General features: G+C 40.1%; 1 protein-coding gene across 2 annotated transcripts in view; it reads left to right on the forward strand.

Moving 5' to 3' along the window:
• The first annotated feature begins 1,714 nt into the window (after positions 1 to 1,714).
• LOC117398113 (TOX high mobility group box family member 4-like) overlaps positions 1,715 to 25,803 on the forward strand; it is a 32,855-nt gene continuing 8,766 nt past the window's right edge. Inside the window, exons 1-7 of one of the 2 annotated variants that reach the window (XM_033997085.3) lie at positions 1,715 to 1,956; positions 8,584 to 8,652; positions 19,466 to 19,711; positions 19,843 to 20,106; positions 22,141 to 22,431; positions 22,723 to 22,803; positions 23,468 to 24,322. In XM_033997085.3, coding sequence (XP_033852976.2) covers positions 1,951 to 1,956; positions 8,584 to 8,652; positions 19,466 to 19,711; positions 19,843 to 20,106; positions 22,141 to 22,431; positions 22,723 to 22,803; positions 23,468 to 24,322 — 1,812 coding nt within the window. In that variant the 5' untranslated portion in view covers positions 1,715 to 1,950. Of the gene's footprint in view, positions 1,957 to 5,251; positions 5,721 to 8,583; positions 8,653 to 19,465; positions 19,712 to 19,842; positions 20,107 to 22,140; positions 22,432 to 22,722; positions 22,804 to 23,467; positions 24,323 to 25,803 lie in introns of those variants that run through there. The other variant, XM_033997084.3, reaches the window with a different exon arrangement.

The raw sequence follows: 25,803 nt of genomic DNA on the forward strand, positions 1-25,803 counted from the left end.
CCCAGATCATCACCGATCCTCCACCACATTTCACAGTGGGTGCGAGACACTGTGGCTTGTAGGCCTCTCCAGGTCTCCGTCTAACCATTAGACGACCAGGTGTTGGGCAAAGCTGAAAATTGGACTCATCTGGGGGTGCTTCAGCAAGGCTGGAATCGGGCAGATTTGTCTTTGTGAAGGACGCATGAATCAAGCCAAGTACAAGGTTGTCCTGGAAGAAAACTTGCTTCCTTCTGCTCTGACAATGTTCCCCAACTCTGAGGTTTTTCTAGCAGGACAATGCTCCATGCCACACAGCCAGGTCAATCAAGGTGTGGATGGAGGACCACCAGATCAAGACCCTGTCATGGCCAGCCCAATCTCCAGACCTGAACCCCATTGAAAACCTCTGGAATGTGATCAAGAGGAAGATGGATGGTCACAAGCCATCAAACAAAGCCGAGCTGCTTGAATTTTTGCGCCAGGAGTGGCATAAAGTCACCCAACATCAATGTGAAAGACTGGTGGAGAGCATGCCAAGACGCATGAAAGCTGTGCTTGAAAATCAGGGTTATTCCACCAAATATTGATTTCTGAACTCTTCCTAAGTTAAAACATTAGTATTGTGTTGTTTAAAAATGAATATGATCTTATTTTCTTTGCATTATTCGAGGTCTGACAACACTGCATCTTTTTTGTTATTTTGACCAGTTGTCATTTTCTGCAAATAAATGCTCTAAATGACAATATTTTTATTTGGAATTTGGGAGAAATGTTGTCAGTAGTTTATAGAATAAAACAAAAATGTTCATTTTACCCAAACACATACCTATAAATAGTAAAACCAGAGAAACTGATAATTTTGCAGTGGTCTCTTAATTTTTTCCAGAGCTGTATATTAAAAACCACTTTAAGGGCCAAACTCAGTACATCGTACCTGTTGGGCTTGTCGTTGTTTTCTGAGTTAAATAATTTGGCAAGCGCAGTTGAACCACGTTTTAACTCGAACAACAAAATAACACCACACCGATAGTTAATTTACACAAAATAAACAAATAATACTTTTTAAACATTATACCAACAACAATAATAAAAAAAATGTAATGTTTCATTGCTTACTCCCTCAGTGTAGCAATGAAACACAAAACTAAACACAGTGACTGAGTTTCTGTTTTAGTAAACAAAAGCAATATAACATAAATATGCACCTGTGTCTCCTATAATATGTATTTAAATAGGTATACGACATCGTCACAGGCTGCCGGTGTGAAGGGAAACTGAACAAACAGCATTGTCTTGTTTAGTAGATATTTATGATAGACGTTCTGTTCTTTTTTCCTTAATATATCTTTTTGTGTAAGTTTAAATCACATATAAATATTCTTGCACTTATGAGCGAGCCCCTAAGTCACACAGTACATGCAAGCGGAAGTGCAGGCGGCGGGGCCTTATTCATAGAGGGAGGGATTCTTTTGAGACCTACTCCTGTATATGCTTGGGGCGCCTTAGAAATTACCACAAGAGGCGGGGTCAACTGTAATTCACGTCCCCTCTGTGTGAAACTTGATTTGTATAGAGATTTGCCATTTACTCATTCGCTCATGTTATTTGTTAGGGGCAGAAATAACAGATGCTCGCCCCATTGTGGATATTTCGAGAACCTCCCTTCAAAAATAACCTCATTTCAACGCAATCCTGCCCCCTGTCAGTCATCCAGTCCCTGGCCCCTCTCTCACTTTCTCCATTTGAAATTAACTAAAACCGAGCAAATAAAACATGACCTGCTGTATTTAAATACTTAATTATGAACTGACAGATACGTGTCATGAATCATGAATAATATCAAAACAACACAAATCGTTGGTATTGCAGCAGTCTCGCGGTCCGGAGGTGAGTGACGTCACTTCCTGGATACTGGAACCCAGAAGCCGGTTCCATGTTAATAGGAAGTGTCGTTTGAGGTCCGTGAGAATGGAGGTGAGGAGTAATTTTAATTAAATGTAATTTTAAAACAAACCCAATAAGAATAATCCCCGGTCTGTTTGTGGTACAATAGTCTCGTAAAAGTGGTGTGTTTATGGGCTTTTCCGCGGGTTAACTTTAATTGTTTGTTTGTTTCGTGGTAAGTTTTAAAACATGTTTGGTCGCTTTTGTTGACACGGCTAACGAGACTAACTGTTTTTTATTGTGGTTTTCTTAATTTAATTTAAAAACAGACGGTAAAACTTAGCTATACCGATACTTGATGTTACTGCTGAGTTAGTTCGATTGACGTTTGTTTATAAAAAAAATGAGACCTGCTATCACGCCTAGAAATAAATCGCAGTGACGTCAGCATCTGGTTCTGGCCTTTTATTATGTAAATACTCCAAACTTTACACGTTTCTAAACAAATATATAGACATGCATTTAGTGCCGTTTTGTACAATTATATGTCACAATGCGGTGATGTGTGACTTGTTAAGAGGAAAAACAGATCCATTAACAGATCTACTCGAAACCTACTGATATGCTATGTAATCATCTGCACATCTGATTCATACTTAAGAGCCATTCCTAAAGGACTGGGTATAGGATAAAAATAATATGTTATGATGAAAATTACAAAAAAATAAAAATAAACAGAAAGGGATTGAAAATAAATCTTAAAAAGAGGATATAAAGAACAGATTATTGAGAGATAATTAGAGTTGACAAACTCAATAGAAATGAGCTACTTGAGTATAATAATAATATAATAGTAATATATTTATTTTTATATAGCGCTTTTCACAGTGGACTACCGTCACAAAGCGCTTTATAGAGGTAGGCTGTTAACTGTGCATTATATGCAGATTCACTTGCAATAGGACATTGATTTAACATCTCATCTGCAGGATGGAACACAAGGAGGTTAAGTGACTTGCTCAGGGTCACACAGTGAGTCAGTCAGTGGCAGAGGTGGGATTTGAACCGGTGACCTTCTGGTTACAAGCCCTGGACTTTAACCACTGGACCACACTGCCTGCTTAATAAAAGAGAAAAGAAGGTTGAAAGAGTACCATTAATAATTATTACCAAACACTTCAAAATGAGTTTGGAAGCATTTACATATATACATAATTCAGAAAAATTGAGAAAAAAAAAAGTCCAAAAGCTCCGGTAGTGGCTTTAGAAGAGATTCAAATATAGCTGACATTTTGGTCCACAGTAAACATAAATGGGTCATAGACACATTAAAGGACATTAACACCTGGAGAGCACTTGTAAGAAGCCTGGCATGCAAAAGTGACAAGCTTGTTTATGGTATATTTTGCCAAACATTTCACAAAATAAAATATGTAAGAGGCAGGTGCAGCATTATATAAATGAATACAGAATCACCTTTCAACACTACAAAAAATAAACATAACGTGAATGTAGTTTTAGAAGAAATACAATTAGATAATGTACAATACAGAAGACTAAAGGAAAATAAATGGATACATAGACTCAATACCACGATGCCTGAAAGTTTAAATAAAAGGAATAGTAGATTGTTACATCATTAACTATGCAGTAAATGATATCACAAGCACATTAATAGATGTAAATAGAAATTAGTGAGTGTAGTTACCATGGCATCAAAAGCCTATAAATACCTCCACTGTTTGGTTTCAAACATACTTTCCCTTGACAAGGTATGTGAAACATATCGAAACATTGGGAACTTGGCTCTTGAGAAAAAGTGTATAACATTTAAACGTATACCACATGTTAATAATGGACTGCAACAGTAACTCTTTATCTATGTATATTACTATGAAAATAAAAGGTTTGTTATTTTCTGTATTTAACATAGCTGTAGTGTCCCTCAATCGTGTTCAGTTTTACAGTTTTTATTATACAATTCACGTGTCTCTTTCTATGTTCTTCCTGTGCGATAAAACCTGTTTGACAACCCAGTTTGTTTACATTAACCAAATTAACCAAATGCACATTAATCTGTATAAGAACACAGGCCTCCCTTTCTTCACTTTGAAGTATTTGAGTAAATGTTTGGTTCTTTCACATATTGTACATACTGATAAAAAATGAGGCCCACAATAACTGCCTTGTCCTCGCATAAACTCCCTTTACTATAAGCTTTGCTGGAAACCCTGTTGCCACTATGTGTGTGTCACTCTGTTAGCTGAGTAAAACAGAATGGAATAGAATAGAATAGCATGCTCCTGCTACTACTTGCAGCTGTAGTATAGGAGGTAAGAAATGACATATTGAAGCTCTGTTATAGCTCAGGAAGAAAATGTAATCTGATCCTGCATGCATACTGTACAGTACTGACCACTAGCTGGGCTAATGGTAAGATATTGAAACTATCGCTTGGGAACCATTTATGTGGTTTCAAAGAGGTACAGGAAGCTTGTGTCAAGTCACCTGAGACTAACTTCCTTTGTGGCAGCATGTGAAAACTGTCAACAACGACTGTCCCTTTTATAATAACCTAGAGCGCATAGATGGCTACTATATAACTATTGAGGAAGGTAGTACAAGGGCATAGTTATTAATTAATAATTGAAGTGTAAATGTAATATTTTATTGTGAAATACTATATTGACAAAGTTTTCATGTGGCCAAATTATAAAAACAAGTTTAAATATACTGGAAACTTTACCAAGGGAATAAAAAAGATCACATTTTACACAGAGCTTTCTTACAGTACTGCTGCTGCAGGTGGTAGCAGAAGGGTGTCTGCCTGTGTGTTTATTTGACATTAGAGTGATAGTGGCCAAAAAGCTTCAAGGAGGGAGGAAGCTTGTGTGCCTGCCTACCTGCAGCTACAAAATACATGTAAACAAACTGGCAATCCAACAGTGTCTGGTTTCCAAAGAAGCAGAGACCTCAGAAGGTTAACTATGAAACAGAGTAGTAAAAACACTCATATTATTATGTAAAAATGACCGTGATCGTGGTACAATTTTAACATTAACAAACCTGGCGTTACACGGTGTTTATAGCTGGGGTTGTATGGAAACAGTTGTGATATGGCCATGAGATGGTTAACGCAAGCCCACAGCAAGCGATCGGACATCTTGCACTGGAGCCGTCCATTGTTATTTTTGGGGGGAGAAAATCACACATTTCCACTAACAAATTACAAAAAGTTTGTGGATTGTCTTTTTGTTTGGGTTTATTTTACTATTACCAAATAGCATGACTCTTATCCCGATTACTCGTCTAACCGCACTTATTTTTTTTTTTTTTAAAGTTTTCAGACGCAGTCTGGTTACCCCTATGTTGTATAATGGACTCTTCCACGTTGGCCTACCATTTGATCTTCTAAAAGCGAAGCTGACTCGATTAGCAGGGTTAGGTTCGATTTTGCAAGCAAAAAGTGGCATGTTAGAAACGAAAAATTAAACCGCAGTAATATTTAATAATACGTATTGCATAATAAGTTGAGCTTAAGTTTGCGATATTTAAAGGTTTTTGGTACACGAATCAAGCCAACGCTACCTTTAATAATGGCATTGTCTGTGTGGTGTCAGTGATTGAAAAAACACGGTCCGTGTGCCTACTGGTACTGCTGGGCCCAGCAATACATCATACCTTCTATTATAAATGCATATTACTGTTTCTGACGTATTTATAATACGAAATAAAGAGCAGTGAAAATGGACTTGCATTTTTATTCCGGTCTGTCAGACGGCTCAATTCAATCAAACGAACAGCAATTCTTGGATACTTCACACAGCTACAACGGCTACAACACTATAAACAAGGTGACATTCTTAAAACAACATTTACGGTTGGTCATTGATCTTATTTTGTTAGTGAATGGATAAATAATATGTTGTTGTGCATATAATTCGATAACAGAATCAGAAACGCCAATGGTTACACCCAGAATCAACATAAACGTGTACGATTACAACCCCACCGATACTAGCCCTGGGTGTTTCTGTGTTTATTATTATTATTATTATTATTATTTATTAACACAGACGCCCTTATCCAGGGCGACTTACAGTTGTTACAAAATATCACATTACAGATAAGCATTTATAAATACAATAAAGTAGGTAGTAAATAAGAGCAAAATCAGATAAGAATATAAATACAGTAAATAATTCCGTACTAATTAATAATTCGACTAAGAGCAATTAAACCTATAGTAAAAATATTTGCTTATAAGAGTAAATTCCATTAAGAGCACGTAGTAAGTGCAATAAATTGATTGTTGAGTGAGTTTCTAATTTCTTTAACCACAACTAGGCCTATGTCAGCTGTGACATTTTTACCATATACAGAAGTTGGTGTACGGTTTGTTTTTATTGCAATACCGATTATTTATTTGAAAGAAAAAAGTGAACTTTTACAATTTGAAATTGTGTAATGGAATTTGTAGATTTTTTTCCCCTTGTATTTTCTTGCTTTAAAATTGTCCCTAACACAACAAAGTTAGGTCAGAAGTTGTTTTTCTTGCTACTAATAAGTTGTCAGAAGTTAACTAAATGGCTCGACTGCTTCTTAATTGTACCTGTTGATTTTATTAAGTAAGTGTTTTCTTGATACATACATACAGTATATCTAAATCTGTCCTGTCTATCTATCTATCTATCTATCTATTTAGAAATTCACAATTGGTCAAACTGGGTTGAACTACCAGTATATGGTATAGCAGTGACATAAGAAAGACACTGATATTATAAAGTCAGCTTGGCTGTCTTAGTTTCTTCTAGTTTTTCTTATGCAGAGTTTATGATTGCTTGGAGTTGTGGATGAAATGTGCAAGTTCCACTCAACATAACAAACAGATACATTAAACAGTGCAGGGATGGAAATATGACTCCTATTGCATAGCATTTTCACTCATTCCAGGTTTTAATTATGTGCTTAATTAGCCACAGTTTATAGGTAACAAGCTCAGGCGTGTCTTATTAAACCAGGAATGTATCTAACTGCTATGCAACAGGAATCTTATTTCCATCCCTGCAGTGTAATGCAGGTTTAGCCAATGCACGTTATTCTACTTAACCAGTTAGAAATAACCAGGCCGTTCTTATCAGTGGGAATTAGAAATGTTTTTAAGCAGCGTAAATAACTCAAAGTATTAAATGGCTGTTGAAATAAATACATTTTAACAGGAACTGACACTGGCTGAATAGAAACGTAAAATCAAGGATTTTTGTCGTTAATGCAAAAGTTTTAAATGGTAAACAGACATTTCTTAGACAGAATGTTTAAACTTTCAATCCTTCAAACCCATTAAAGTCAACGGTGCTAACAGAGTAATTCCACTACATTTTACCCAGTTTGTATTGCCATAATTTCATGGGTCTTAGATTTTCCTATATGAATAACACACACTATGGTAAAGCTGACTTTGACTTTTTATGTTAATTTATTTGAAGCTGTTATTGAGTGAACGCTTCTTACAGATATTCAGTGCTACACTTCCAGTCAACTTCGTAAAATCACATGAAGGAGTTAACACTGAAAACACGTCAGTCATAGGAAAAGCATGTGCATCTAGCTTCTGGGAGTTTGGTATTTTTTAAAATAAAAAATGGCAAACATTAAGAATTTTTTTTTCCCTGGTAAAATATATATGTTCTAAATTGTTTTTCCTACAAGGACACAAATTTACCTGTGTTGGATAAATTCCTTCAACAGGAAGTGCAGCATAGAAAAGAGTGCAAGAGGTGTTTGCAGCTTTTACAAATGCTAGGAAAAAAATACCATTAAAAATTTGTGCTGGGACAAATCTCCGAATATTAGAATGAATATTTTTTGACATGTATTCGGATACAAAAATGAGATGTTCGTATTCGCTACAAATTAAAAAATACTTTGTACTTATTTATCATCTCACCAGAATTTGCGTGACAGTTTAAAAAAATGGCAAATGAAAAAGAGCTCCATGTGATATGTGAAATTAATATATATAAAAAAAACACAGAATCAATACAGCAGCTCGAGCCTCTATTTAAAAGTTTTAGGCAGCAAAAAAGTAAACAAACCAGATTATGGGCACGCACCCTTAGTGATCTCTGCCTGTGTTCAGAGCATTATAATGGCTTTTATTACTTTTTGAAAAATGAACAAATATCCTTTACGAATATTTAAACTGAGCAAATATTAGAACATGAAAATCCTGTGTCCATCCCAGCACTATTAAAAATCAAATACATGTTTAACATAATGTTTTCCTTTTCATGTAGAAAATGTGACATATATTATTGTGTTAGTCCTGTATACTATAGGAGCCTTGAATGGTATGCTCCACTCAATAGCCCTCTATTAAAGATTTCCAGCCTTAACCCTTTTGAGTAGTATGAACGTACTGCTGTGTTTGCTGCTGTCTGGTCCCCAGGGAGTATGAACGTACCGGTACGTTCTGCAACTTTAAACTTGAATTACTGTTGACAAAAATGTCAGCAGTGTTTGTAAACCGACGAATTTGTCAGCTTTAAGCTTGTTTGTATGCTGTACTCATAATAATCAAGCGCATGCAGAAGACAGAAAAAAAAAACTCACTCCTGTAGGACCGGACTCAAAGTGTTAATTGTACATGATTTCACAGAATTAACTCTTTTAGTGGTTTACCCTCTCAGAACAATCCTCTTTTATTGTGTCTTTCAGTTTCCTGGAGGGAACGATCACTATCTCACCATCAGTGGAGCTGGACACCCCTTCCTCTCGTCAGCAGAGGTAGAGATCATGTTTGTGAACTGTGTATAGGGGGAACACAAAAGTTAAAGTAGGGAGCCTCTTTTTGACAGATGCACCTCCCTCATAATACTGGCAAGCATTATTGATCAATAACAAGGTGAATCAATTAGAGCAGAATCAATTAGCATCTGGAATGTGTGCTGCACACTTCCAGCTGCTTGGCCACTTCCCTTTGTTTTGTATGCCTGGGTTTGTAAGTGAGCTGTACAGAAGGTGTTGGCTGAGTTTGATTTAATGGCAGTGATACTTTTGCTCTACTGGGTCATTCCATACCAACTCAACCAGAGCAGTTGTCTGATTTTATAAGAAAAATTCACATGGGGGTTTTCGGGCCCGCTGAATTTAGAAATGCTCATCTTTTTATTTATTTATTTATTTATTTATTTATTTAATTTTATTTCCCCTTCGAGCTGTGACTTGGCAAAGGTCAACTTAAAGTGAAAAAGTGACCCTAACCAGAAAAATCACCCTGTGGTTAATGACCAGTGGGGGGTTTCAAGTCCCCCCACTGGTGATTAACCCCCTCTGAAACAATGCCCCTTTTCTGGTTGAGTTGGCGTGGAATGACCCTACTGAGAGACAAGAAAATTGATTTCTGAGCCCTCACGCTGAGAACTGCTTCAGTTTGGTCAACTCTGTACGTCTGTGTCAAAGGTTGGATTAAAATCATACAAACACCTGCCATAACACTGTCAGTAGGCACTGACAGCACCAGTGTGATGTGGCAGGCAGAGGAGATGCAAGGTGTGAAACATATATTCCGGAATGTTACCATTCCTCCTCCACATACATTATATTTAATGGCAAACTTTTTTTGTGTCCTGAAGACACCGAATAAGACTTCTAGTCAAAACATGTTAAATTTCTTTTAGTATTTTAAATTCAGCACTTTTGAGTGTTTATAGCTGTGGATGGTACATATATTCAGTTAATCAATAAGTCAATGATTGTATCAGAATCTGGGGACATATGAAGGTGTCTGTCTGTCCATATATATGTATGTATATATCTAGAGAACCGCTGTGATGAAACGTGGTAAGGACATTACTAGCACAGTTAAGGAGAGTATCAGAATCTCGCTTTATATGCACGGATGTCACACTTGCATGTTTACACATATTGTAACTTAATTTGTGGAGTACTGTAAATAGGATTACTCTCACATGACATTGCTGGACTGTTACTTAACTGATTTCCTATTTTGTATTATTATTGTAATGCCAGCAATAAGCTAAACAGGTGTTCTCAAAACACCTTCATTTGTAGACTGTACTACAGTGTCAGACAGTGGAAGACTGTAAATACGAGTCTCACAACAGTGCTGGACATTTGTTTTCTGAACTGTTGTAATATAATTTAGTTTTCCTGCCTATTTTAATGCCAGCAGTGAGCTAAGTTTATAAACATAATGACATGTAAGTGTCTTCAGGTGCTTTACTTACTATTACAGCAACAAAAGAAAGAGAATTGTGGTCTTGCAGATGCTAATAATAATTTTAACTATCAACATTCTATTTATGTTTAAATGCCTACAATAAATTGATAAAAAGTGGTAAAAACAGAATTGGTGTTTCTGTTTTAACCAGAATTTGCTATTCCCTAGAATGGAAAGTCAGTAGAAAATTTCTTATTAATTTGAGTGCCATTTTTAAACAACTTCAGTATGTGACTCAGGAAGTGCAAGACAGTAAAATACAGCGAGATTTCTTTAACCTATTGTAGTATCAGAGGTTTTAAAATGAAAATCCATGTTTGCCAAAACATCTTTTTCTTTACTTATTGTATTTACTAGTCTAGTTATGATGTAGCTGTGTGGGAACAGTGAAAAAAAAAAACTAGGCCTATAGTCTTCTGCAATCAGAAAATCAATCAGGTCGGTATCCATGTTTGCTCAGTTGACTGTGCTGGGAAACCTCCCAAAGCTGTCCTAGCTCCGTCTACGCAGACCGTGACATCAAGCGCAGACTCCAGACTGCAACGCAGACTTTTTAGTTGTAACGCAAACGCAGCCACCAACTGCGCTCATCGCCGTTTATCATGAATAGTTCTCCAATACGAATGCATGACAGCTGCATGCTTTTATGAGGCTGGTGAGTTGACTCTGGTGAACCCCGCTCTTACTGCGTCATGTGTCCGAGTTCCTGGTAAGTGACCCTTTTGTGAACTTTGCAGAGTCTTCTGGGAATTTAGTTTGGTGCGGTGATGTAATAGCGCTGTTATGGGCAGTCACTGTAATGGTCGGCGCTATAATGTCCGTCGTGGTGATGTCGGCGCGGTCTTGGACTTGCTGTTATGTCATGTAACAAGCCTGGAGGTCGCCAGTTTGAGTCCAGGCTATTCTATTGCTGACCATAGACAGGAGCTCCCAGGGGACGGCACACAACTGGGGGGGGAGGCAGTCTTTGGTCAGCCAGGGTGTCCTCGGCTCACCGCACACCAGCGACCCCTGTAGTCTGGCTGGGCGCCTGCGGGCTTGCATGTAAGCTGCCCAGAGCTGCGTTGTCCTCCGACGCTGTACCTCTGAGGTGGCTGCACAGTGAGTCTGCAGTGTGAAAAAAAAGTGGTCAGCTGACAGCACACACTTCGGAGGACAGCGTGTGCTCATCTTCGTCGCTCCTGAGTCAGTGCAGGGGGGGTAGCGGTGAGCTGAGCATAAAAAATAATTGGATATTGGATATATAAGAAAAAAAAAGAAGAAAGGTGTGATAGGATATCAGCAGAACACTTGTCAGCTGACATACAAATGCTTAAGTGCAGAGGTGCTAGATTATTGCACTCCGTTTTTATTCAACAGTTATGATGGTGACCAAACGTGTGTGAGTATTGTTGTGTAAAAAAAAAAAAAAAAATTATTAAAATGAACAGTTGCATTAAAAAAATGTAGCACAGCGAAAAACATCTTCCACAGAAGAGGAAGAAGAGTCACTGTTACAGGTGATTGGTAGACTCTGAGCAAATGGAAAAAAATTGGGCAGGTGTTTCCTACCACGGAACTATTCTTGCTGAGTTGCTGCAGGAACGCTCAGCCCCGTCTGCCCCCTTGGGGCCCTACTGGGCTGCGAGCAACCCAGATTGGCCACAAGAGGACGTATAATCCATCGCCGCCTCTTAGGAGGTGGGCGAACAGGAGCTGACGTTCCCCTCTGACGACGTCCCTAGCGGTAAAGCTGTTCCTCTTGGCAGAACTCATACCGCTACTCAAGACGGCCACTGCAACCTTGCAAGTGCCCTGGCCTACATCTCTGATGAGGAGCCTACCGCCTCACCCATAACCCATAACCCCCCCAGATCACCTGGATTTCTTGTACGAGATCCAGTCCTCCTGGGACCAACCGGCAACAGCTCCTCCTGTTTCCCGTACAATGGACAGCCTGTACAGGATGCATGACGCAAAAAAGCTGTGCCTGGCCCATTATAGTGTCGGTCCAGGCACCTAATTTGGCATCACTATCCAAATACGCTGCCTGCTCTAACAAGCAGTGCTGGGTTTCTAGAGAATTGCAAACGTAATACCGATCCACAAAAAGGGAGACAAAACCGAACCAGGAAAGGGAGATCATGTCTACCTGTTTTCTACCTGTTAACCACTCCCTAATCCATGTGCATGCATTTCCTTGAATCCCTACTGCGTTCAGTTTCAGAATTAATCTTTTATGCGGGACTTTGTCAAAAGCTTTCTGGAAATCTAAATAAACCATGTCGTATGCTTTGCAGTTATCCATTTTCAATGTTGCATCCTCAAAAAAGTCAAGTAGGTTAGTTAGACATGATCTCCCTTTCCTAAAACCATGCTGGCTGTCTCCCAGGATATTGTTACCATATAGGTAATTTTCCATTTTGGATCGTATTATAGTTTCCATAAGTTTACATATAATAGAAGTCAGGCTTATTGGTCTGTAGTTACCTGGTTCGGTTTTGTCTCCCTTTTTGTGGATTAGTATTACGTTTGCTATTTTCCAGTCTGTCGGTACAACCCCTGTGTCAAGAGACTGTTGCATGATCTTGGTTAGCGGTTTGTAAATAACTTCTTTCATTTCTTTGAGTACTATTGGGAGGATCTCATCTGGCCCAGGGGATTTGTTTATTTTAAGAGCTCCTAGTCCATTTAACACTTCTGCCTCTGTTATGCTAAAGTTATTTAAAATTGGATAGGAACAGGTCGACATGTGGGGCATGTTGTCCGTGTCCTCCTTAGGGACAGTGCTTAATTTGTCTGTAAAATGTCATACACATTTTTACTCTCAAATGCATTTTCTTAAACTGGTCAACAAAGTTCTTATGTCTGCGCTAAAGAGAGACAGTCTGCTGCCAAGTACTTTTCGTACTTCGTACTTTTATACTTTACTTTTAGCTGAGTGTCTTTAATCACACTAGCTGCACAACAAGGACTGCGACTCTATTGTTGTTTATTCACAAATAAGCTTACTTGGTTTGATTAAATGAGTACACAACAAAAGATGAAAGCTGAACATTAATTTCAACAAAGAACAAGTTTTAATGAAAAAAAGTATTGCCACTTGCCCGGTTTAAGTGATAACAGATTAAAACTGCTGAAAATACAGCAGCTGTCTGTCTGTCCAACAACACGCAAGCGCACCACGTGTGTGAGTCTGAAAATCACGAGAGTGAGGAGACATGCGAGAGAAGTACTGGGTTTGAAAGTGAAATTTGTTAGACTGGCCAAAAGAGAACTTTGCATTAGATGCAACCTCAGCTATCCCTGTGGAATTCTACAATGTTGCCGTTAAAAATAATAAATAGTTGGAAGCGGCAAAATCAAACAGCAAGTACAAATTAAAAAAATAGACTCAAAGGATATTATGTAGGCTACAGCATTCTGAAACATCTGTTCACATTCAAGTTCTCTGTGCTGTTGAAAACCAAAAAAAAAATCACTGAATAAATGTTGCTGAAAACCCGACCAAAGTAAGAAAAATGTCAAATCTTTTCTACCGGTATCTATTTATCACTACCCGTTTATCTATACATTTGTATGTGCTACTGGAAGTCGCTGTTATAGTATATGTAATTGGCATAATAAGTAAATATTGTTTATTAACATACGTATCCGACATGTAGTCTTGTAATTCACTATGAGGGGCGGGGCAGTTGCGTTGTCGGTGGCAGTTTTTTTGCATTTCAAAGGTGGCAACCCTACTGTTTATGCAGGCTTTATTTATTTATTTATTTATTTATTTATTGTCCTGCAGTTGCCTTGAATTAATTTTTCTGCACGTACTACTACTTTATATATGAATGATGTAGAATATGTGCTTGTAAACATGTAACACTAGTACATACAATACTCTTTCAGATAAACGTGCATGATTTTGAATGTGCGCTTCTTAAGAACGGTATTATTGTCATTGCTTGCGCCCCGGCACCTCTTTATTTACAAATTGAGCACTGCTTAGGAATTTGCTGCCACAGGCCCAGGGCCCTTTCTCAAGGAGCCATCTGGACTATTGGACACCTGGGTGCTTACTACCGTAGAAACCGACTATTCTCTCCCTTTTGGGGAGTGACTACATCATCAGTCACGGACCCCCTTCCCAGACAGCCTCCAATCTGGGAGTGTGCTTGGACTGCGGGTCCATGCTGGCCACTTTGTCGGACGGCAGAGTGCAGAGAATAGCTGCCTGCTTAGAGCTATTTCAGCTCAACAGAGCGCTCACAGTAGTGATGTACCAGAAACTTCTGGGCCTGATGGCAGCAGCAGCATCCCAGACTATTCCATGGGGTCTCCTGCATATGCACCCTCTGCAGGCTTGGTTCAACTGCAGGGTCTTCCAGCCCATGTTGAACCATGACTGCCTATTGACAGTGTCCCACCTCTGTCTAAGGCAGGGGTGCCCAATCCTGGTCCTGGAGGGCTGCTGTCCCTGCTGGTTTTTGTTCCAACTGTACCCTAAATTGCTTAATTGGACCAATTAAGCATCTAATAAGTGTTTGATTGGTCAAATTAAGTAATTAGGGCAGCAGTGTGGAGTAGTGGTTAGGGCTTTGGACTCTTGACCAGAGGGTTGTGGGTTCAATCCCCAGTGGGAGACACTGCTGTTGTACCCTTGAGCAAGGTACTTTACCTAGATTGCTCCAGTAAAAACCCAACTGTATAAATGGGTAATTGTATGTAAAATAATGCAATATCTGTATAATGTGAAATAATGTATAATGTGATATCTTGTAACAATTGTAAGTCGCTTGCACTTCACGTGCATTTAAAGTATTTAATAATATGTGAGCACGGGGTTGCACAGATTTAGTTCACATGCTGGGATTCAAGTGAATAATTAATTGGTAATTGAATCCCAGCACAATTGTATATATAGATGTACATTTCACTCACTCAGGGTTGTGTGTTCGGTGAGTGGAGAACGGGTGTGGAGAAGGAGTAAATAATAGTAAAATAAAGTAAATATAAGTTGTTTAGACTCACCATGTTTGTTTTTCTGTTCATCCACTGTTTGTCTGGTGTTAATCCGTTTTGTTTGTCTATTTATTTTGGCCTCAAGTGCCGTGTCCTGTTTTCTGTTTTGTTCAACCTTTTATTTTTGTTTGTTTAATAAACGTACTGAGCGCAGCCATTGAGGCTCAGTTTCACTCATCACTACTGCCTGTCTGTGTACTCCTTTCTGGTCTGACGTCACCACTAAAGCCAGCTTGTCACAGTCCTGCAAAAACTTCTGCAAGGCCAGGTAAACTGCCTGCAGTTCTAACATTGCGTTTGGTAAGGATGCGTGACTGTCAGCTAGTTAAATAATCAGTAGCTGATCAGCCACTCATCCTCACAGGGTTTTTAAAAATAAAAACAATAACAAAAGACGCAGCGCTTTTATCCGCGCCGCAAACAGAAATACAAATAATAATAAATAAATACATAGGAGCGGGACACTCCGCCACAGTGCCCAATCCTGGTCTTGGAGGGCCGGTGTCCTCATGGCTTTTGTTCCAACTGTCCCCTAAATTATTATTATTTATTTCTTAGCAGACGCCCTTATCCATCCCCATGCCTAAATACAATTATACATTTTAAATAACTTGTGCTACACACACCCATTTATATCCCGTGCAGCAATATCCAGACACCAACATTAACACACCACACGCAACATGTAACACAGAAATGCACACTGGGACGGGGCACATTGCCACAAGGAGGTTCAAGGGAGAAATGGGCTTGTCTGCACAGACAACACAACAGTGGTGGTCTACATCAAGCACCAGGGCAGCCTGCAATCAGCCAGTCTCCATCGTGTGGCCCACAACTCTGGGCGCACGAGAACCTCCTCTCACTATGGACAGATGTACTGCCCGTAGCAAACTGGGCGGCGGACCTCCTCTCAAGGGGAGTCCCCAGCAGCTCAGAGTGAAGGCTTCACCCCCCGGTGGTGAGCCTCATCTGGGAGAGATTCGGGAGAGCAGAGATAGACCTCTTTGCCTCCCAGGAATCAACCCACTGTCCCCTCTGGTTCCTCATAATAGGAAGTGGGGAACCGCTGGGAATAGATGCCTTGGCATTTCTATTTCAGAACCAGGGTTATGGTAAGAACTTTATGGTAAGAACATTTTGTACTGTTTAAGACAGTGGTTTTCAAACATTTTAGGCCCTGTACCCCTTTCCAAAAAATCTAGTCTACCGCGTACCCCCATCTGAGATAGGGTCATAATATACCTATGAAAACAGAACAAATGGTATTTTCTAATAACTAGGCTTAAGTACTTATTGATGTTAACTGAAAATATATATTTTTTAAAATGCTTACCTACCAATGTGATGGATGTACCTGCTTTTTATCACAGATTTCAGTAAAACTACACCCTGATTAGTAAACAATGCAGCCCATACACAAGGGTATGTTAGTCTGTATTTTAAAATGAACCAATAGGACTTCAAGTTACAAAAAAATGTAAGCAGGTCATTAAAAGAAAATAAATAAGCCTTGATTTGCTGCATGGAAAACTGCTGTTAAACTAATTAAATTAAATTAAATTAAATTAAATTAAATTAAATTAAATTAAATTAAATTAAAACTGAAAATGCTATGTAAAATTATTTCAAAATCCAGACCAATAAGTATGGCAAAACGAGTCCAGAAACAGGTTATGCTTTTGAAAAACAAAACCTGGGGTTCTAATTTAAAACAAAATCAGAAAGCAGGGGTGTAGCTAGGATTAGATTTTTACTGAGGCAAAAAAAAAAAAAAAGTTGAACAAACCTCTTGCAGATCCTGTTCATGTTACAAAGGTAAAAGTTATCATCTTATAAAGCCTGGAGACTTTTTGCAAACTGCAAAGCAATATTAAGTCCCTTGGATTATGATGTTAATGTTAATTTCAAATTGTCTCCCAGCAAAACCACAGCAACCTAAAATGACCATATTCACACTGTCAGACAAGAATATAACATCAATATTAATAAGTAGATGGGTTCATACCTTTATTGACTTGCATTTGGTTCACTGCTACTTAAGTTGCCTTACACTGCTGGGACTGGTGCTGTTTGTGTACAATATTTGTATGATTCTATAGTACTTTGACAAGGTATTCACCAAAAATAATAATAATAATAATAATAATAATGTGATGTTCCCACCTCTGAACGCTAGATCTCCTTTGAACGTTTACACAGTTTCTCAATCAATTCTAATATTCTTTTGTCAGTATAAATCGACGATAGGCAGTAGTACAGTACTTCAGGCGGGGGGAAACCGGTCGCTGAGGTCCCGGTGCTGCCTAGCGCACAGGCCGGGTCGCTATAGATGCAAATACACAGTCACTATGCTATAATAAAACGTTATGCTATGGCAGGTAGGGTGATAATTGGACGAGCTGACTGTCCAGTTAAAGTGACGAGAAAAAAATAAAATAAACATACAGCCAGCTATCCCAGTTTAGCTACACATTTAATGTCATCATAAAAACAGGTTCTTGGATTTTTGCTGTGCTGGCGTTAAAACATTCTACATGGGCTGGGGGGGAAAAAAAAAAAAAAAAGATTTATCAAAACGTATTGCAGCTGAACATCACATTGCGCAGGGGAAAAACAACAATATAAATGATAAATTCACTTAACATTGATTCTTACCAAGAGTTGGCGTCTTGAGAAAGAAATGTGTAATTTGTTGTTTTTTTCTCAGTTTCATTAGTGCTGCACTGTAAACCAGAGTACAGAGTAACTTGGGAAACTGACTAATGAGAAACGTCTTTGTGGCGTGAATTTGACATACCGCAGTGTCTGTACAGCCCGAGATCACAGTAATGTGAAGAAATTAAAAATATTTTATATATCTCAATTTTACACTCTTAAAAAATAAAGTGGGTACGTTTTGTTTTTTTCTTATCTTTTTTTTTTTTCGTCTTCACAATTAAGAATTAAGCCGATTTTTACTGAGGCGCCTGCCTCGGGTGCCTCAGTGGACGCTACGCGCCTGGAAAGCAATTCTCAACAAAAGTTGTGCATTTCTTCCAAGAAATGCAGAAGTGTAAAGAGAAAACAGCCGGGGCATTTTGCATAAAAACAATTTAAAATTTACAAATACAGACATTTAAAAAAAATAGCATACGTAACTGTATAACACATTGAATGTGTGTGTTTTTTTATTTATTTAACTCGAATGTTATCGTTTAACACTTGAGCTGGACATTTAAAATGCTATGTGTGTCTTGTGCAGTATCGAATCCAGCCAGAATAAGCACATTGTTCTGAAGTGAATATTTCCAAAGCTAATTTGATGAATGTAGAAAGGTGACATTTATATCATGCAGTCAAAAATGACTTTTAGCAAAATGCTAACATGTTAGTGTTTAGTGCAGTCGTCTGTTCATGTTAATCAGCTGCTAGACAGCTTGTTGATGGGCACTCGCTGTATGATATGAACACACGCAATAGGTCTGGAGTAGGGAATCCAATTCCAGACACTTCCCAGTCCTGGGAGTTAGGGATTTATTTATTTATTTATTTATTTATTTATTTGTTTGTTTATTTATTTATTTATTTATTTATTTATTTATTTATTTATTTAGATATAGATATATTTTTTATTTTTAATAATACCATGCTTTTGCTTTTATTAGCCTAATAATTAGCAGCGTGCATGCCTAGGCTAATGCAGTCACTCCACAAAGGAGTTATTCAACGAATTAGTCACAGTGAAAAAAACACATAAATTGTTGCAAGATAACACAGTCGTGTACGCTCTAGCTCCAGCGCAGTGATTTCACTGTCTAAGTAGCTCAACTCAATAATACTGTTATTTAAAAAAAAAACATAAACTTAGTTAAAACACACTGAACTGATTAAACGACAAACACTGAACATTTAAACTCCAGAAAGTAAACGTACCTAGTAAATACTACACATTTTTAAAAGAAGCAACATCATACAATGGATTTTTTTTTTTTTTTTAGCCTACAGGCTGCAGAACCACCGCCCTGCTATTTAAATATGTAATTTAGCCATGTGCGCTCAAAGCTCACTCGCTGTCAGCAGCCGGTTGGGTGTTTATAGTTAACCTCACCTAACAGAAAGGGAACGTAGGCTACACCAGTACGGCTGTGGTTTTATTTGAAAGGAGATTCAACATTGTTAATTCTTTTGCTAAATTGCAAAGTACTACAATGTGGTAAATGTGGTCCGCCATTAAAGGAATTTTCTCGCGTATCTCCTGAGGAGCGCTCAAGTACCCCCAGGGGTACGCGTACCCCAGTTTGAAAACCACTGATTTAAGATGTAGTAGATGTTTGCTGTCACTCCTGATCCTTACTCTGTGTTCCTTCTTTTTTCCGGCTCCAGACCTTCCACACCCCGAGCCTGGGGGATGAGGAGTTTGAGATCCCCCCGATCTCGCTGGATCCTGATCCCTCCCTGGCGGTCTCCGATGTGGGGCACTTCGACGAGCTGCAGGACCCTGCCCTAACCGCAGGGGGCAGCGCTGGGGCTGACCCCGTGGGATACAGCGCCCCCTTCACCTCCCAGGGGCTCGAGCACCTCAACATGGAGGGCGGAGGGGGGGAGCTGATGGGAGCCACACTCAGTATGGTGAGGGATCAGAGGGAGTGGGCTGACTCTGTCTGTCTGTCAGAGAGAGAGATATCAGATATATTGGTCTAATCTCTAGGAAAGAGGCTGTGCTGTATAATTAACTCCTCTGTGTCGATTCTCTCCCCCAGGACCTGTCTCACTCGCTGGGCTCCCAGTACAGCTCCAGTTCTTCCATGACCATTGACGTGCCTCTGTCAGACCTCAACCACCACGGGCTGCTGGGCCATGGGCAGCTGACCACCATTGACCAATCAGAGCTGACCTCGCAGCTGGGCCTGAGCCTGGGGGGAGGGACCATCGTGCCTCGCCCACAGTCCCCAGAGGAGCCACTGTCTGCCACGCCCTCCCCCTCCAGCTCCCTGCACGAGGAGGAGGCTGAGGAGTTCAAGAGGGTGAGGCACCTGCAGCAGGGCAGCACACGGCACAGTGCAGTACAATGCAATGCTGTGTAGTACAGTGCAATGTAAAGTAAAACAATACAGTATAACGCAATACATAATATTGAAATACAATACAATGTAATACAGTATGGAACATTGAAATACAGTACAGTGTAATACAGCATAGTTCAAGACAATACAGTACAATATATAGAGAATAATGCATGGGGTAACAATGTGAGGTACGGTTGGAATTCCTTTCAGCTTGCGCTGGGGTCACGCTCTGTTGCTGGTGTTAGTGATTGCATGTTTCCCATATAAACCGGCTGTGTATAACGGGAAATATCAACTGGATGAGCCCATTGAAAAAATTGCTCACCAGTTATTATAATACAGTACAACATTCTACAGCACAGTGCAGTACAGTGCTGTGTTGTACAGTGCAGTGCAATATAATACAATGGTGTGCAGTACGTTGCAATACAGTACACATTTGGGGAGTTAGCATTTTAGCATTTAAATGCTTGTGTCCAATTAACTTCCATTAAGTTCATGCCTTTATAACCCTTTTTGAATGAGTGCATCTTGAATCACAGCACATGGAGGTTCACTGGACACAACGTTAAATACGAGTCCCTGAAACTGCTGAATGATTGGACTCTCCTTAAAAAAGTGGGACTTAGTGTTAAAGAGAATAAAGAGAAAATTTATTTTAAATCAAACATGTAAGACAAATGCTTGACTTTTTTGAGGATGCAACATCGACAATGGATAATTGCAAAGCATATGACATGGTTTATTTAGATTTCCAGAAAGCTTTTGACCAAGTCCTGGATAAAAGATGAATTCTCAGACTGAATGCATGCACATGGATTAGGGAGTGGTTAACATGTAGAAAACAGAAAGTACTGATTAGAGGAGAAATAAGCTACTAACAACCAAATGAGCAAGATGGGCCGAATGGCCTTCTCTCGTTTGTAAACTTTCTTCTGTTCTTCTGTTCTTAAGTAATTGCAGACACAATAGGAGTGCATTTAGTTGATTACGTTCTGACTTTAAGTGCTACCCCGTTATAATGCGGTTGTCAGGGTCCATAATTAGGAGACTGCGTTATTTCTGTATAACAAATAATGCCATTTTTGTTCCTGAAATGATTTACAATGCCCACAAGCCAAATTAATATTGTAGCATACCATGGAAAATTAAGGAGACACACACAATTTGCAGGTACTCGAATTCATGGTTTATTGGGACGATTATTCCCTGGGCCACACAGCAGCACATTCTCACAGCAGCACATTCACACAGCAGCTTGTCTCACTCGTCTCTGCCCGCGCTGATGTGGGCACCCCCCTATATGCTTTCATGTCCCCGCCTTTCCGGACGTCACCCACCAGTCCCGGCTGTGGCAAGCTTACCACGTCCCTGCTAACAAACAAACACACACAAGCACAGACACAAACGCACACACACACACACACACACACACACGCAGTTCATAGACCAGTCCTGGAACAGTATAAATCCCGGTCATTACAATATATACAGTATAATAGAAACTGCTATTCCACCAGTTTAAAGTTTAATCTTATTTAAAGTGTATATTTTTTATAATAAATGTTGTAAACTGTAAATAAATAGCACAGAATCCAAGGTACAATTTATCCTAGCAAATTCACAATAACATCACCAGGATCACTTAAAGTATCTGGAATGTTCACCCAACTTTTGCAAGTTATAACCGATTGTTATAACCGATTCCGCTCTATACAGGTCACGTTATAACAGGGTAACACTGTACCTGCCTTCAATCATGTTCAAGGGAATCTCTTGGACGATCTGAGTAGCAGTACACCCATAGTGTCACACTTGCATTTTTACACATACCTAGAGAGCCGCTTATCTGATTAGAGTGAATTTTGATTAGGACATTCCATAGTTTATCAGAATCTGGGGTCGGTCTATGTCAAATTGTTTATTATTGTCAAATTGTTTATTATTTCCTTCTCTCCCCTCTCCCCCCTCTCTCTTTCTCCCTCTCTCTAGCTGTCTGAGAAGCGCATCGTAGTGGAGTCCCCTGTCACCATGTCCCCTGGGGTACTAGGAGTGAGTGTGGGAGGAGGGGGCAGTGTGGTGGTCCGCAGAGCCAAGCCCCCCAAGAAGACGAAGAAGAAGAAGAAGGATCCGAACGAGCCCCAGAAGCCGGTGTCTGCCTACGCGCTGTTCTTCAGGGACACGCAGGCCGCCATTAAGGGGCAGAACCCCAGCGCCACCTTTGGGGAGGTCAGCAAGATCGTGGCCTCCATGTGGGACAGCCTGGGAGAGGAGCAGAAACAGGTGAGGATGGAGGGATATGGGGGGCTGGGTGGATACTTGGGTTGACTATATGAAACTTTGAGGAAAATTGGAGGAACTTTGTTAAACTAAAGCCCTTTTGGCTGTAGTGCGGAGGCAGTGGCCTGTTCAGGGACTATGGGCAGGTTTGAGCCAAGAAGGCAACCACGGGGCACAGTTTCACAGTAAACCACTCTAGTCTTATGATTGTGTTGGTAAGGATATTTCTGAACTTTGGATGCAAGCACCACACATTACTAGGCTTGAACCCTCTCCCTCTTCCTCCCTCTCCAGGTTTACAAAAGGAAGACTGAAGCTGCCAAGAAGGAATACCTGAAAGCACTGGCAGCCTACCGGGCCAATCAGGTCTCTCAGGTAAGACAGGCAATCACATTTGCTAGCCTGGTATATACATTATACACCATGAATGCTCATAGAGTACTGTACAGGGATAGAAGTAAGACTCCCATTGCATAACAGATTAACACATTCCAGGTTGTATTACAAGCTTGATTAGCCCCAGTGTATAGGTAACAAGTTCAGGTGTGTCTTATTAAATCGGGAATAGATCAAACTGCAGTGCAACAGTGGGCTTATTTCCATAGCTGCTGTAGTTATTCCACTCTTCCTCCTGAGTGAACATTCATGGAGTATTCTGTTTATAGAACAAGAACAATGTATGGATTTGAATGAATGCAAGATTCCAAAATGAGATCTGGTTTAAAAAAAAAAAAAAACACTTAAACTTGTTTCTGTATAATCTGCAAACAGAAAAGTAAATCTGCACTATCTGGGAGTCATTTTAAAGTCCTCATAGACACTATAAATAAATGCTTGTGTCACTTTTAAACAAAATGTTCAGGATTATTTACTGTAGTGCCAGTAATTTTCATTATTGTGTTGAACCCCCTCCCAGGCCCCTCTGAAGTTTAGAATACAAAATCTACACTGCAGGGGAGTCAATGCAAAGTGCTCAAAGAAAAATATACTGTCTGTGTGTCTCTCTGTCACTAACGTTTGTATTATTTTCTCTTCTCAGACCGCGATGGAAGTCATGGATACAGAGCCTCCTTCAACCCCCCCTCCCCCAGCTGCCCCCAAGCACACCCGCTCACACACCACCTCACCCAGCGCCAACACCAACACCATAACCAACATCTGCACCTCCAACATCATCCTGAACCACCCGCAGGTCATCACCCGGTCCAGAACAGGGGCTATTGCGCCCCCGCACCCCCCGATCTCCTCCCAGAGCAGCCCCAGCCAGCACACTCGCACTGTCACCAAGATCATCATCTCTAAACAGATGCTGGCGTCCAGCTCACACCACCAGCAAATCCCAACCTCTGTGGTAACAGTTATCCCGGCCTCTAGGGGACTCCAAATCCAGCAGACTGCCCCCACTGTCACCCCCACCTCTAACCCTCGCCCTTTTCTCAGCCAACCCCCTCCACTCCAGCAAATGCAGCAGCCCCCACCCCCCCGCCTGCAGCAGATGGTGCATACCTCCCAGCAGCTGCCCCCGCCCCCTTTGCAGGCCAAACCTAGAGGGGCGGGGCTGACCATCACCACAGCTCCGCCCCCTCCCCTGCAGATCAAGATACTCCCTGCCCCTGCTCCGGTCTCCTCCCCTCTGCAGATTCAGGCTCAGCCTGTTGCTACTGTGGTCTCGAGCCCGACCACTCCTCCTGTCCTTGTCAGTCCCCCTCCTCCCCCTCCCGCTCTCATAGTTGGTGCTGTCTCTGCTTCCACTGCTTCCTCCTCTCCCCCTGCCTGTTTGGAAGTGGCGCAGTCCATTGGGGGTCCCCTGGTTTCTGCTGCTTCCTCCTCCTCTCCTCCACCTCCACTTGGGGCTCGAATGCAGGAAGAGGCTGAGGACTTCAATGCTGGAGAGGTATTTGTCTCGTTTTAGCATCATTTTTGTTATTGCAGGGTTTACTGGGGTTCAGAGCTTCCTTCAAGTTAGTATATTATTCACATGATCATGAGGTACTCGTGGTACTTTGAGGTTAAATAAATTGTACCTCCCCAATAGCTGCATGAACAACTTCTATTAATAAACTTACAGGTGAGACGCATTCATGCTGTGCCTGATTGTTCAAACTCCTGGCACCTGTGCATTTCAATAAGATATCTAAACCCCAGGACTGGGTGCAGCAGCAGGGCTAGTGGGAGTTCCAAGCCCTGTTATTATTATTAGGCTTCCAAGCTGGCTTGGGAAGCCTATTGTTATTGTAAAGATTTTTTATTTGTTTTTATTTATTTATTTATTTATTTATTTATTTATTTATTTATTTAGTTAGTTAGTTATTTTTATTAGTGTCGTTTTTCCTCCCAAAACTTTTTTTTAGGAAAAGCCTTTCAAAATCATCTTCTTGGGAACCAGTGAACCGATTGGTCTAAAACTATGCATATGTCATCAGCAACCAAACCTGATTCAAGTTTGCGAAGCAGAAGTTGCTGCGATAAATTTTACTATCAGATGGCCACCAAATTCGCCAAAGCACACCCAAACATCAAACTTCTTTTGTTTGCAAACCGTTTAACCAACTAACTCCTAACTTGGTAGGCATCATCCTGGGGACAATGGAATTCAAATATGGCAAAATGATGTTCTTTCATTAAACAAGATGGTGGCCAGACCTACGTTTCATTCTTAAATTTAAAACCGCTTCAGTGAAAAATTATTTATTTGATTAACTCCAAGTTGACAAGCATTTCTTTAAAAACCTTTCAAAATCTTTGGTCAAATGTAAAATTAGCTTATAACTCTTTACAGTGTGTAGATAGCGTCATGGTTACTGTGGTGTTTAACCCTTTGCGGTCCATTTATTCGGCGCGTCTCGTTAGGTCCAGATTATTTTCACACGCGCAGTTTATTTAGACGCGCTGTTTAAAAGTATTTTTTTCACAGTAAAACAGGTTTAAAAGGCACTGCATATCAACAGGACACTCAGTACTGCATCTCCAGCCCCGCCCCACCCCTTGTTCGTTGTATTTTTCACATACCTGTTCATAGTTGTGCATACTGATAAATCCATCTCCTGATCACTCGTTTTATCACCAAACTCCTCAGTAATGCGATCCAAGTCATTATTTTATTACTATAACATCTCAAAAGGCTCTGCAAATGTCTGTGATATTCTTTGAGCGCTGGATGCAGAAGCAGCTGTCTTGTTTTGTTTATGTCCGTGTTATCTCTGTGGTGCCGATGTGTATTGCTCAGATCCGCCCCTTTTTTTTTTTTTTCGGCTTCTCTCGACTCCAATCGGTCTCACTCGGCCATTGAATGGTTTTCTCGACCTTTTCTGGAGAAAAAACGACTAGAGACCTGTGTTTTACATCTTTTTGTAGGACCGCAAAGGGTTAAAGTTA

This window comes from Acipenser ruthenus, chromosome 54, assembly GCF_902713425.1.
Source record: "Acipenser ruthenus chromosome 54, fAciRut3.2 maternal haplotype, whole genome shotgun sequence".
Lineage (NCBI taxonomy): Eukaryota > Metazoa > Chordata > Actinopteri > Acipenseriformes > Acipenseridae > Acipenser > Acipenser ruthenus.